This window comes from Ochotona princeps, chromosome 27, assembly GCF_030435755.1.
Source record: "Ochotona princeps isolate mOchPri1 chromosome 27, mOchPri1.hap1, whole genome shotgun sequence".
Classification (NCBI taxonomy): Eukaryota; Metazoa; Chordata; class Mammalia; order Lagomorpha; family Ochotonidae; genus Ochotona; species Ochotona princeps.
Genome location: NC_080858.1, coordinates 18,919,191 through 18,934,163, shown reverse-complemented (window position 1 = coordinate 18,934,163; position 14,973 = coordinate 18,919,191). Strand labels below are relative to the sequence as shown.

The 14,973-nt window shown below is 40.9% G+C and overlaps 1 protein-coding gene and 1 pseudogene across 1 annotated transcript in view; both read right to left on the bottom strand.

The window, feature by feature from the left end:
• Positions 1–811: 811 nt before the first annotated feature.
• Positions 812–14,973, bottom strand: part of LOC101536641 (killer cell lectin-like receptor 7) — a 28,286-nt gene continuing 14,124 nt past the window's right edge. Inside the window, exons 2-4 of the mRNA XM_058655689.1 lie at positions 4,252–4,369; positions 2,762–2,851; positions 812–1,056 (exon numbers count right to left, since the gene is read on the bottom strand). Of these exons, the coding sequence (XP_058511672.1) occupies positions 812–1,056; positions 2,762–2,851; positions 4,252–4,369 (453 nt within the window). The remainder of the gene's footprint in view (positions 1,057–2,761; positions 2,852–4,251; positions 4,370–14,973) is intronic.
• Positions 12,609–14,717, bottom strand: LOC101536390 (phosphatidylinositol N-acetylglucosaminyltransferase subunit C-like; annotated as a pseudogene).

Below are 14,973 nucleotides of genomic sequence, written 5' to 3'. Positions count from 1 at the left end.
TAAACAAAGAAAATTTTGAGAGTCAATGTCTATGTCTATTATTCCTGTTATGATCATGCTATCAGGTAATTCTGCGTCCAACTTATCAAGCAACATATATTTAATCTATGACGTTTCTCTATAATGAACCTATTTAAAATTCCAGCATGTTTTCTAATTTAGGAATATATTTTCAACCATTTTTTTTCATTTTACATGTTTCTATTTGTAGCATTGCAATTTTACATTGCATTATACAATATATACAATATATTGCAGGAAGAATATATGAGTGCATTTCAATAAGATCATTGAAAATAGAATTAAGATACAAGCTTATTTTGGGTACAAAACTTTCTAACTTAATGTGCATTCTCCATGAATTTTAAAATCATCCTGTATTGGTGGTCATAAAAACAAAATATCTGAAGTCAAGACACATATAGCATACATACACACCCATACACACAAGCTATCTATAACAGCATTCAAATGAAACTCCTTATGTCAATTGTAGGTCAGTTATGCATTTTTCTTAAAGCTTTCATATTTTGTGTGAGCCAAACCCTAATCCTCACTAGACCAAATCATCTGACTATCCTGGCGTACTGGTCTTCTCTTTCACTGTTGGTAGTAGCAGGGCAGCAAGAATTGCCATTGCGTTTTGGGAGTGACAAGACTCTACTAATCCAAACATGATTCCAAGAATTCACAGATCCCATATTTGAAACAAGAAAACCAGACCATCTACACTACATCTGAAAGACAAATTGCAAGTTGTCCAGTAGACCCAATTCACTGGGGCAAGCCTGCTTATAAGACTCCAAAGCTTTTAGAAGGGGAATGCAAAGCAATACAATCTTTCACTCCGGATTCCTTCCATACCTGGATTTGTACAACACCCACCCTTTTTTGAAAAGAATGACTCCAGTTCCTTTTGCTGTAGAAGGGTTTCATTTCTGAGAAGGTCACATTCTAAAGTCTTGTTTGCCAGAAATTGCTCCTTCAAGTACTCACTCTGACTGAGATTTGCTAAAATTTCTTGCTGTTGATGTTTTTCTTGAATTAACTGAAAAACTAAAATTTGAGACATTAAATATCAGAAGAAAATGCACTCGTGGGGATCAAACAGTGAAATTAAAGACATTAGAAAAAGTCTCACTTCGACAACCAACTGTACTCATTATTTCAGTAATTTGGCATTTAGGAAGTCACACCTCAATGAACTGACCACAGTGATGGAAACATCAAATTTCTCACTACTAGCAAGTCAAGGGCAGAAAAGCAAAATACCCAGATAAAATTATGATGGCTAACACCATAGCTTACACTCTAGTTTATTTTTAGCAGTACATCATTTACAAATACCTACCACCCTAAAATTCAGTTAGTTAACATTTACCAATTCATCATCTGTAGATAAAGACCTAAACTAGGGGGCAGATGCTCGGCCTTGGGGTTAGGATGCCCATAACTCACATCAGAGTCCCTGGATTCAATCCTGGCTCCTGACTCCATTTCCTGGGAGGTGATAGGCACCTGTGACGACTCAGACAGTGAGTTAGTGCCATCCACATGGAGCACCAGGATTATGTCATTCCAAGCTCCCAACTTCAGCTGCAAATTAAAATTTATTTATTTTTTGCTTGCTTTCTATCTCTTTCCTTCTTAATCTTTATTTTTCCTTTTCTTCATTCTTCCTTTCTCTTTCTTTCTTTCACTTCTTTCAGTTCTTTTTCTCTCTGCTTCTTTCTTCTGTCTCTCCATCATTTCTCCCTCTGCACACATTTCTTGTCTCCCTTTCATTCTTTCTCCCTTTCCTTCTTTTTCTGTTTTTTCTTTCTATATTTTTCTCCCTTCCTTCCTTCTCTCTTTTTTCCTTTCCTTTCTTTCTCATTCTCTCCTATTCCATAATTATAAAGAAAGCAAAAACCCACCTGAACTAAACAACCACGAAGGTCTAGCACAATTATTATTGGAATAGCTGTAACATCTGAAAATAGGTGATGCTATCCAAATGTGGTATGTCCATTGTGTTCTATAAATATTTGAGGCAATACAAGTATAAGATGAAGCTTAAATTCAACATCAGCTTGTATGTATGCTTTCATTCTTCTTACTATTTTCTTATTACGTATTTAAAAATAAATTTTAAAAAGAAGAGCAAAAAATGTTTATATCAGACTCACAATAATCTAAACTCAGATGGCAGAATATCTCACAATTATCAACCAAAAGGAAAATTACCATGTGCTATACAGAATATGGTAGCTTCAGAATGACACAGAATAATTGTAGCCTCAGAATCAGTAGACTACGTAAATATAATGAAATGCCAGTGTGATATGTCCAAGAACAACAATCACCAACAAGGGCCGTTAGCTTGGCTTAGCATGTAAAGCCACTGCCAGCAGGGTCAGCATACTGTAGAGGCGATGATTTGAGTCGCTACTCACCTCCTCCTATCCAGCTCTTTGCCAATAAACCTAGGAAAGCAGTGGAGGATGGCTCTAGTGCTTGGGCCCCTGCACCCATGTGGGAGACCTGGAAGCAGCCCCTGGTGCCAACTTTGGACTGGCCCAGCTTCCAATGTGGCTGTCATTTGGCGTCTGAACAGATAAAATGGATGAAGGATCTCTCTCTCTGTCTCTCTCTCTCTCTCCCCCTTGTGTTGTTATGTGACTCTGCCTTTCAAATAAAAATAAATAATACTAAATTATATTTTAAAATCACCTATGAAGTGGTCCTGCAATTCCCAGAAAGATCAGTTTCCATTACTCACTCATTGTCACCAACATTATGATCGTCATCAAGAGAAGTAAAGACAGGATTCCAAGACTCACTGCAATGCGATGCCAGGGCACTGCAAACTCTTTAAAGAGAAAAGTTAGAATTAGCAGTGAAAAGGGCTAACTATTATTCACCTTGACAAGGGACGTGGTTTAAAACAAACAAAACTCCGTCAAAAAATTTACAAGACTATATCATACAAAATGATTTAAAATTTTAATCTAGAAATAACAGATTTACATTTTAAGGTTTCTGGCTGATACGAACTCTTTCTAGAATGTCCATGAACAAGATGATTCTACAAGGTTTCAAAATTATGTCCCATAAAGAGGCACCAACGACATAAGACATCTGGGAGAGTGTAACGTGGCATGTGCAGTCTTTGCTGTGATCAAGCTATTCATGACAAGAACAAGGCAGGCGATCTTCTTGAGAAAGTGGTCACCCCCAGAGAATATTCTGATTTGCAGACATGATCGGTGTAATCCTCACAGAACTTTCTAGAAATCCACTTTCCTTTCCTCACTGTCAACTCTGCATTTCTGTAGGCAAAGGTGTATGCATCTTATTGTTTTTGTGGTTCTCATTGTTGGATAAATTGTGTCTATGATGATCACCAAACTGAAATAGTAAAGGTTATTCTCAACGAGGAGTTTAATTATGATGATGTTTGGAGATAAAGAACAGAAAAATCAAAATTGTCTTTTATGCAAACAGTTTTGAATCATGACAGCCCTTAATTTTATATATGTGTGTGTTTGTGTACCTAAAATTTCTTTTGTTTGAATAAGAACATTGTTTTAATGCAGATTTTCATATTAAACATCTAAGACATTTATTTCTTTAAGAAATGCTATTCTGTCCTTTGCTTTTAGACACCTCACAAACTATCCTTGGCCAGATTTAAATAATTGTATTCTATTAGTTACTCAATTTTCTGAAAGTGTATAAATTTCCTCACCTTCTCAATTTTTGCAAGATCATTTTAAAAAATAAATTATTAAAAAAATAATTAAAGTAAATCTTTCACCCTAGCCAGTTCCAATTTTCTTTTATAACGGGAAAATAATGGCCAGAAGTACATGTAAGATTGTTTTTAAACCTCCAGTTTGGCAATCCATGACACCCCGTGAATTTAGATGTTCAAATAGTATAACTTGGGTTGGCATCATGAGACACAAGAGATTAAGCTATCGCTTGCAACACAGACACCTCATTTTGCTCTGGTTCAAGTCTCAGCTACTCCAATTCCAACTGAGCTCCTGGCTAATGAACTTAGGGAAGCAGAAGATGGCCCAAGCACTTGAATGCCTTCCATCTATGTGGGGGACCTGGGTTTCTGTCCAAGCTTCCAGCTTGACCAGACTCCAGCCGCTGCAGCCATTTGGAGAGTGAGCCAGTCACTTTCTGGTTTTCCTTCTCTCCCTGTAATTCTGCCTTTCAAATGAAACAAATAAAGCTTAAATATATATACATAAATACCTTTGTTTGCAGATTTTCCAGGCCTTCTGGCGCCATCAGGCCTTAATCTCTTCTGAGATTCTGAAGCAGACTGGAGAACTCTCACAGATGAATAAGTCATCTCCTCCTGATCACCCATCTTCAGAAGAAAAGAAATGTTTTTGCAACAACTGTTTACAATACAATGATTTCTTTTTTTATTATTTTTTATAAAGATTTATTATTATTGGAAAGCCGGCCATACAGAGAGGAGAAGAGACAGAGAGGAAGATCTTCCATCTGATGTTTCACTCCCCAAGTGAGCCGCAACGGGCCGGCACGTGCCAATCTGATGCCAGGACCAGGAACCTCCTCCGGGTCTCCCACGCGGGTGCAGGGTCCCAAAGCCTTGGGCCGTCCTCGACTGCTTTCCCAGGCCACAAGCAGGGAGCTGGATGGGAAGTGGACCAGCCAGGACCAGAACCGGCGCCCACATGGGATCCCCCGGGCCTTCAAGGCCAGGACTTTAGCCGCTAGGCCACGCCACCGGGCCCCAATACAATGATTTCTGAAGAAATACCCAAAGAGCAGCCCACCGGAACATACCAGGACTTGATGCTGAGAGGTCATTTTGTGTGTGTCTATGAATATCTGTGTACCCGTGTTTATCTGCTCCAGTAATTGCTTAAAGCATGTAGACTGAATCTAATTTATACAGCAAATGGAAATGCTATTAATATATCCATCCAAATCGTTTATAATCTTAGTGATTGTTTCCATGATTATCAGAATGTATGGAAAGAATTGATGCGGACTGCTATACCCAGCTCACTTCACTTACAATGTTTAGCATACGTATAAAAAAATTGGGCACAATCAGTGCCTTCTCATATCTTGAAGGCATATTTAAAAAAATTAAAACAAAGAAAAAATTACATATTCTGTAAAACTACACATGTCTTAGTTTTAAAAAATACATATCTTACTAGGCATATAACTGTTTTTAAAAGTTCTTTCTTTTCAATTATCATCAGTCAATCAGAGAGCTTCCCGTAGCATATCTCATACATTATCTGTACATGATTTTGTGGCATGATTATAAAAAAAAGTGATTAACATGCCCAGTGCCTTATGCAAGATAAAAATAAAAATCTTACAGTTCCCCTTTCTAAAATGGCCATAGAAACCTTTGTAAAAAAATTACGTCAATAGCTATTCATCAATTAATTAATGTCTACCAGAATATAACCTAGTAATTAATACCAATGAAGCAAGAAATCATAAATAGCAAAATTTAAAATTCACCTTGATTCCTGCACTAATCAGAAAGAAAAGATGATATCAAAGGAAGTTCAGGAAAAATTATAACTATATTCTTTTATATGCATTATCAATTTACAAAATTGTGTATGCTGGACTGTTCACATTTTTTCTAACATCCTATTAAAAAATAGACTTTTCTACTCCAGAATTTTGACTCCACTTCTTTATGGATGGATAATATATAAATCATCTGCATCAATTTAAAAGTAACTTCTCAAATCTGTCTTCTTTAAGTGGATAACATAAAGCATAAGTCATAGCATACGGAGAAGGAGACAAGTTTCCATGAACACAAGCTGCAATTTTTACATCCTTCAGAGTTCACGCTATTGTAATGCAACACAGAAGGAATTCTCTCCTATAAATGTCATGCCACGTTACTTGGAATTAAGTACTATATTCCTAGAATAAGCAGAACTAACAGCGTAATCATATTGAAAGATGCAAAGGAATCAAAGTGGATATTACCTGGATCTATGTCGTGTAATGAGGCAGGTGGAAGCAATGGACCCCAACAGAACAAGACACACGCCACTCCAGTCCCACAGCCCTTGGGGGGCTCTAAGAGGAGAAGTGAGGTGTCTGAAGGATGATACTCCAACTCAAAACGTCCTGCCCCTCTTGTTGAAACAGAGGTGAAAGGAAACCATATGATGAAAGCTGTTGTTTACAGGAAAGGGAAGATGGTCATGAGCTGTATGTGCCTCCATTTCAACTAACCAATCACTTGGTCCTGCTTGCAAAGCAGCACCGAAAATCAGAATTTGTGGACTGAAGAGAGAGCAATTAAGATTCACGACAATAGGATGAATATCTTTTAACACAAGAGTAACATATATAAAAGAAACCGCTATTCAATGGATGCATAAAATATCTGCATGTGTATACGCATATACAAATAGGGTCACAATTCGATACCTTAGCACACTTTTTAAATATTTTCCTTTCCTTGGGAAACATTGTTTAAATATTTTCCTGTTTTTTGGACTCATGTTTACTGTACATAAATGTGTTTCAAAAGGTATTTTTAATATGCGTAATTTCACTGTAAAAAATTCAGTTTATATTCCTCTAGTCTTCTGTTCGCACACAATGCTTACTAGTGAAGTTGGTATAAGTCAGTGCTTCTGACTTATTCTTTTATAATTTATTCTTTAATACTAACATTTCTTTCCTTGAGACATATTCACTTAAAGCAGAAATAATTTTTATGTATTTGAAAGGTAGAATAACACAGAAACAGACAGAAAACTGATTAATTTTGCATTTGCTGATTCAGTCTTCATACGGCCATACTAGTTTTAGTGGAGCTAGATAGAACCCACTGTACCTTTGCCTGTAGTACCACAATGTCTATACTTAAAACAGGAATGCAAATATATATACATACAGTTACTATCCACGTAAGCATCACTCCCTTAATTTATTTAACCCTCCCCCTACAACTGGACACCTAAATTTTTTTCCAGCCTTTTGCTAATGTAAAAAGAATCTTTGGCCTGTGCTTTTCAGTGTTTTCTTAGGCCATCATTTTAAACATAAAATTACAATGCTAAAGGGTATTACGCTTGTAAAGAATGAAGATACAGATTATCAAATAAACTTCGGAAAAATTGTCCACCTCTATGTTATACCAGTTGTGCATGCCAATATTCATGTTTGACTGTTTAAAAAACATATATATATATATATATATATATATATATATATATATTTAAATACAGTCACAGAAATAAAAGAAGAGATGAGGGGCTGAACTTATCATCCACTGATTCAACCCAAGTTGAATCCATCCAGATCTCATGCATGGATGGCTGAGGCCCGGGTGTTTGGCATATGATCTGCTTTTTCAAGCGCACTAGCAGGGAGTTAGACAGCAAATATAGTGCTGGCAACTCAAATGGCGATTTAAGCCAAAACACCATATTTTTAAGAATATTCTACTTGAATTGTTCACATGTCTTAATTCTAATACTGTTCTCCAAACACTTTCTGCAAGTTCTCACCTTTATTTTTTTTTTCTTTTGCTTTTGAAATCATTGGTTCTTATTTATGGAGCTATCAGTTATGTAAGATATTTGACAATCAGATATTTACTTATCTGATCTCAGGCTCAATTTTTTTTAATTTTCAAAAAGTGATTAAAACTAAAGGGAATAAATTTCATGTATTGTATACACTTCTAAGGAGATAGCTATGCTTCCTTCCCTCCTCTTTCCCTCTGTCAATTTCCCCCTTTTTTTTCTCTTTACTTTCATTTTTGATGACGTTTATGATGGCTGCCACAGCTGGATTTACTTCAAGTTGACCTCAGCCCAGAACCAGAAAAGGCACAAGAGTCAAACATTTCACTGGGCCAGCAAGATTCCAACCGACCAATGATAAATCTAGACTGACACTCCTTACCTAATTAGGACCTAAACAGAGCCTGTGCCAGCCTCCCTGTTGGAAGGGGTATAAAAGCCTCCCGCATGTTCTCCTGCCTGCCTTTTCTCCACACCCCTCTCTCCTTCTTCCCTCCTTGAAGAGTGATTCTCAATTAAAGCCTCTTTGCATCTTTGTTACAACTGGCAGGTTTGGAAAGGGTACAGGGTATGGGGAAAGTGGCTGAGACCATGGTTTCCATGGGTTTTTTCGTCTTCCTGTGTCTGGGGGAAGGCAGGAAGAGAAGTGGAAAAGGCACACCCAGCCTCCCAACTGCCTTAGTAGCAGGGATGGAAAATGGCCACACAATGTTATCCCAGGGTCCCCAGAGTAGAGCATACTCTGAGGGTTCTGCTTAGGTTGTATCAATCGTTCTGAAATGCTGCCAATCTCACCATTCCAAGGAGAAGGAAATCCTTCCAAGGTTCATTGACTGACATAGTGCATCTTAGTCTCCATTCACCCAGATATTTGCTGCCAATGCTTGACTGAAGTAGTTGATCAATTTGCTCTGCCCTCCACCCTCTGCTATGGTATCAAATGTTTTCTGTAGGCCCCAGTGGACTGTCATATAATCCATGTGAGTCTGGGTATGCTGTCTACTGCTCCATCTTAGCCACTGAGCAGACCCAGTTCTGAAACATGAACTCTATGATCAGACCACAGATCCTGAAATTCTCATCATGGTTGGAATTCTGAGACCAATGGTTCAGTTGGAGGAGTCCCCCAGAAATACCTGATCTGAAGTGATCTCAAACCTGACTATTGCGTGTTCTCACCAGTACCGGTTCTGGCTCTGTCTGTCAGCAACATCAGCCTACACATACACATTACTAGTTGCAATTGCTTGATCAGTTTCGTCTCCAACCCCATCATCTACGCAAACCAGTGGGTGCAACAACCCAGGCTGACCCTAACTACCACACAATTGGTTCTCATGTACACCAGTGGAAACTACAACCTAGTCACAGTGACCATCAAAAGCACCCACAAAGCCCGCCTCCAGCCCTGGTTCCTGTGTTTGCCAGTATGTGCAACATATTGGTCTAGTCTGTCAAAGAGCGTTGAAGCCTATCTCAACCCAACCAACCCACTATCCAGCCCACACTTGTGCCAGCAGGTGCCACCACCAATCTACCCAGGCCTGCCCCCAGCTCTGTTTCTCATGCTCACCAGTAAGAGTTGCAACCCATCAGAGAGGTACCCACAGTTTCTTTACCAGTCTCACTCCCAGTCCCAGATCTTGTACTCTCCAGGTGATTCTGCAATCTAACTTGACAGGAGTTTTCCCGAGTTCCAGCACTTGCCAGCTGATGCTATGGTAAAGCCCAACCAGCCCACACCCACACTGGCTTATGCATGCACCAGTGGGTAAAGTCAGTTAGTCCAGCCTTCCTGTCCCCCAACCTAGCTTACATGCAAGCCAGCAAGTGTTGCAGCTCTGCCAGGCATGTTCTGCCACCGATCCCAGCTCTTATGCTCACCAGTGGGAACAGTGCCCCAGCAGGGGAGCTGTCCCAAGCCCCCTTATCAGGCTCACCCCAACCCTTCCTGCCCTCCCACAGTCTCATGTGTGCTGGTAGGTGCTGCGACCTAACCTTGCATGCCCTGACTCAACTCGGCATTTGCTGGTGGGTGCTGTAGCTGGCACAGCCCAGCATACTCCCAGTTCTAGCTCATGCTGGTAGGTGCTACAGCCTAGTCCAGTCCAGCCAGCTCCTAGTCCTGGCGCTAATGTGAACTGGCTGATGTTGTGGACAGGCCCATCCTGTCCTGCATCCTGTCCTGGTTCTCAGACCTTCCAGTGTCTGGTTATATGGCAGATCCATTTTCAGTTTTCTGTGAATCTCCACACTCTCTCCAGTAGCAGATGTACTACTTTATATTCTCATCGACAGCGCTTTAAGGTACCTTTTCACCCACATTTTCTGTAGCATTTATTATTTTTGTAATGATAGTCATTCTCATTGGGGTGAGGTGAAACCTCCTTATGGTTTTTATTTACATTTTCTTAGTGGCTGGGGCCCAGTGCCATAGCCTAGTGGCTTAAATCCTCACCTTGCATGTGCCAGGATTCCATATGGGTGCCGGTTCTAATCCCAGAAGCTCTGCTTCCCATCCAGTCCCCTGCTTGTGGACTGGGATGCTGTTGAGGACAGCCCAAACGCCGGGATAGATCAGTGGCTGAATCCCCACTTTACATGCGCCGGGATCCCATATGGGCACAAGTTCCTGATCCAGCTGTCCTACTTCCCTTCCAGCCATGCTTGTGCCCTGGAAGAGCAGTGGAGGATGGCCCAAAGCCATGGAACCCTGAAGGAAGCTCATGGCTCCTAGCTTTGGGTTATCCATTGTGAAAGTTCTTTCTCTTTATCTGTCCTTAATGCTGTAAATCTGCCTATGATCCAGCTATTCCACTCCTAAGAATGTACCCAAAAGGGGAAAAAAAAACTGCATATGACAAGCAGATCTGTAATCCTTTATTTGCAGCGGCAAAGACATGGAAACTATCCAGGTACCTGTCCAAAGAGGAGTATTTAAAGAAAATGTGCTACATCTACTGCATGGAAAATTACTCAGCCATTACAAAGAATGAAATCATAAATTTTGCAACTAGATGGTCCCAACTAGAGACTATCATGCTCAGTAAAATAAATTAATCCCCAAAGAACAAATACATATATTCTCTTTCACAAAAGGAAGCCATCATGCAATTTTTTTTAATTTTCTTTTTTCTTTAGATTTATTCTTATGTATGTATGCATGTATGTGTGTGTGTATGAATTGCAAGGCAGACTTACAAAGAGAAGAGAGAGACAAAGAGATGCTTCTGTCTTCTGGTTCTATCCCCCAAATGGACACAACATCCAGAGCTGGTCCAAGCTAAAGCCAGCATCCAGGATCCAGGACTCCAACTGGAGCTTTCACATGGAAGACAGGGGCCAAGTTCCTGGGCCATCACATTCTGCCTTCCCAGTGTGCCATGAGGGAGCTGGATTGGAAGCAGGATAGGAAGAACTCAAACTGGTGCCCATATGGGAATGACAGCGTCACAGGTAGCAGTTTTACTCACTGTGCCACAACTTGTGACAATTTTCTGCCTACAGATCTGTGAAAAACAAGGGGTGTGTACATGGTGCAGTGATTGAGACGCCACTTGGGGTATCTGCACCCCATGTAAGAGTTCCTGGGTTCAGGTCTCAGCTCCACTCCTGACTACTGCTATCTGCCAACGTGCACCCTTTGACAATGTGGTGGTGGCTCAGTAGTTGAGTACAAATCATTCATGTGGGGAAACCAGAATGAATTCCAAGCTTCTGGCTTCAGCCTTGACCCAACTCCGGATATTGTAACTCTTTAGAAAGTGAGCCAGATGTAGAAGCTCTCCCACCTCTCTTAATTTTTGTCTCTTAGTTAATCAATTAATAAGTAGTTCTTCAGGTCAGAAGATTGTGGTTAGTGTGGTGATGAGAGTGAGGTGAACAGCAGGGGAAACGTACTATGTAGAAACATCCTTACTTATTCCTAAATTCGGATGTATCTTAACTACAAAATGTTGAACAAGTCATTCAAATTCTCCAAGGTTAGGTTTTTTGCCATTTTCAGTGAGACTGTCACCTGCCCCCCATAGCTCACATCGAGGCTTCTGTCCAGTGAGGCAGTGCCTGGAGGTAGGATGGTTGTGGGAAATGTTTGTATTATGGGATGAATCCCTCATGGATGGATAAATGCCTTTGTCGAGACTGAGATTTCCCTTGCCCAGGATCACATTCTTTGATACAGAGCCTGTGTTCTTCAATCCTGGCCCACAGGCTGCATTCACCCTCTTGTCTTTCCCTGTCCTGCCATGAGTTGAAGCAGCAGGAAGCCCTTACCAGATGTAGACATTCATCTTGCAGGTGTAATCCTGAGGCACCATAAGCCTCTTGTCATTCAATATTACCCAATCTTTCTTGTTCCTTTATAGCAATAAAAAAGCCATACCGTCTGTCTCCTCCAGTATTATGGCATTCATAGGGCGGGTCCCATATCTGTGTATCTGTGTTGCTGACTATTTTCTATGCCATGTCTGGGGTATCATGCCCACCGGGCACTTGCTGGACCAAGTAGGGATAGTTCAGAGGGACTGACCACAAAATCTAGGTTTGGGGCAGCTTTAAAAAGAGGCAGAGTAAAAAAAAAAAGAGGCAGAGTAAAATTAATGATTAGAAATCAAACTGTATAATTACTCCCTCTAACACTTTTTGTTCCTATGCAGCTCTGAATTTCTGGGAAAGGCAAATGTTTTCTCTGCATGAGAAGGCAATTGTCGTAAGAAGATAACAGCAGCTTAACATGGGATTAATCGAAGAACAAACTTGGAAGTGATAGTTTGTCATAGCCACTGTTAATAAAAGAAAGATAAAATCTTTTAGGGATATGTTATTATATTTTTAATAAATAGAAAATATATCACTTGGTTTATTATAATGAATAATAGATGGACAGCAATAATTTCAGAGGACCACAGAAATCTTTACGAAAAAGATTTATCTATTACTTGTATTGGAAAGGCAGATTCACAGAGAGAAGCAAAAATAGAAAGATCTCCCGTCTGCTGGTTTATGCCCTCAAGAGGCTGCAAAGGCTGGAACTGAGCCAATATGAAGCCAGAAGTCAGCAGCTTTTTTGGGATCTTACTGCTTTCCCAGATCATAAGCAGTGAGTGGATGGGAAGTAGAGCAGCTGGAACACAAACCAGTACCCTTACAGAATCCCAGCACTTGAAAAATGAAGATTTAGCCATGGAAGCATTGTGCTGGGCCCAGCATTTTTTTTTTCTTTTGATCTCATGTCAGCTGCTTCCAGAATGGTATTTTTCATCAGATTTTATATTTGTTAAAAGACTAGTCTATTAGCTTGCTCTGACAATATTATAACAGTCTCTAAGCTAGCTGAGGTACCTGGACAAGTCTTGTTTGATTTCATCCACATGCTAAGACACGTGAGGTTTTCTTACAAGGCTGCAGGCAGTTGAGGTTGAAGGAGCAGAGGAATGGCCTGGAAAGCAGCAGATGGGCAAAGAGCACACCTCTCACACACGAGTGGACAGCAGGACTCCCAGGGCTAAATGTGCACAAGACTGTGTGAATGCCACATAGAAAGGGCAGTGCTGTACCTTCAGTTTCTTCTGTAACATAGGTTACAGGGCATAACTCTGGATGGCATGATGCAGGCATGCAGGGACTGAGGGTGCAGTGAGGCTAGGCAGAGAGAAGTGAAGATGGTCAAGGACAGTGTGCTGGACACAGCGGCAGCATTGCCAGCATAATCAAAGATGGGGAGGTGGCCTGAGGGCATGAAGACTGACCAGGTATAGATCGTGTTCATGGTGACACGTTCTGTGAGGGTCTGCAGTCCTGGGGAAAAACACAAGTGAAAGTGGTAAAAACCAGAGCATTCTTCAGCTCAGCCCACCAGAGGCACCCACTCTTCTTCTGTGCTTCACCTCCATCAGTGAGGTGGAACAAAGCATACCCAATCAATGAAGAGGCCCGCCCAGGTCCAAAAAGCCATAGACACTTGTCTATTTACCAGCCAATAACCACAAAGACACAGACGCTGCACACTGGTGTTCGCCACACAGGGCTAAATGCCACAGCCCAGCGTTGGGATTTCCTGGCACAGGTCTTTTGCTGAAATGCTTCCATGAACCTCTGGTCCACATAGTCATCATCAAAGGGATAAATCCGCGGACCTCCTTGGGGTCAGTTCCCTCATCCTTTCTTGCAGTCAGGTCAGTTCAGTTTCCCTGGCAGAAGTGAACATGTCCTCATTCTTTATCAAGCGTATAAGCTTGTCCTCTTAGGCAATGCTGTGCTCTGCTGCGGTCGACAGCCTACCTGCCTTTCTTGACTTTCAAAGTTAGCAACCCAAGCTAGGTCTGTTGAGATGAACTTGTTCTCCGAGACAGGAGAGCAGAGCCAATTTCCTTATGTTTCCCATTAAGACTGCAAATGGTGCTGTTCCACCAACCTGAGCCCCTGGAGCTGGCCTCACTGCATTAGGCACCCTAACCCGGATTTCTCACAACTACAACCTTGCAAAATGGCTGGTGATACACAAAAGAGCAACACTCATAAACAGGATCAGAGACTTGACCACACTGGGCTGAGATGAGCTGGGTGGAGTCCAGAGGGTGTCCTAGACACCCTGCTCACCCTCCAGGCATCTGGTACCTGTCACCTTTCACCCAGCCTTGGGCCAGCGAGGGACAAGAGGAGTGGGGGAGACCTAGAAGCACGAAACACTGCCTCCCAAATCTGGAGAACATGAAACACTGCCTCTCAAATCTGGAGATGCACAGTAGTCATTGGTCTTTGTGTTTTGTTTTCTGGTGGAAAAGGTTTTTTTTTTTTTTTATTTGGGTAACCACATATTTTCCTTTCTGATGACACAGTTAGCTAGAAGCCTAACACACAGCTTCTCGCCCCATCTTGAAACCTCAGTGGCTTGATTGTTTCACAGTAGCTGAGTGTCTTCCTGTCCTGGTCTGAGTGAACGACAACTGAAACAGCCACCAGCATGCAGGGGAGGATGCTCCGAGTCATTTCATCAGGAAGAATAACCCACCCAGGTTCCCACCTCCTTGGTTATTGGCCTTAAAGCCTCTTATGCCACTGGATGTCCTTACGGTAACAAGTAGAAATTTCTAGTTGGAGATTTCCTGTTCCTCTAGCTACTCTATTTATCTTTATCTTTACCATCAAAGCAATTCTCATGGTCCCAGAAAAATATTTATTTGTGTGAAAAGTCTAAGTCAATGGGCTTTTAAAAAAACAGCAAGAAAGAGAAGGAAATCTTGACAGCTAATCCAAATCAGGACATCTTAGATATCATGATTAAATGCATCGCATTTTGTAACATAGAGAAAAATACCACTGTCATGTTAGTGGAAAACATTTGAAAATGTTTTCTTTATTAGATAATAACACTGTGCCAATGCTAAATTACTTGATTTTGGTTCTCATGGCATGG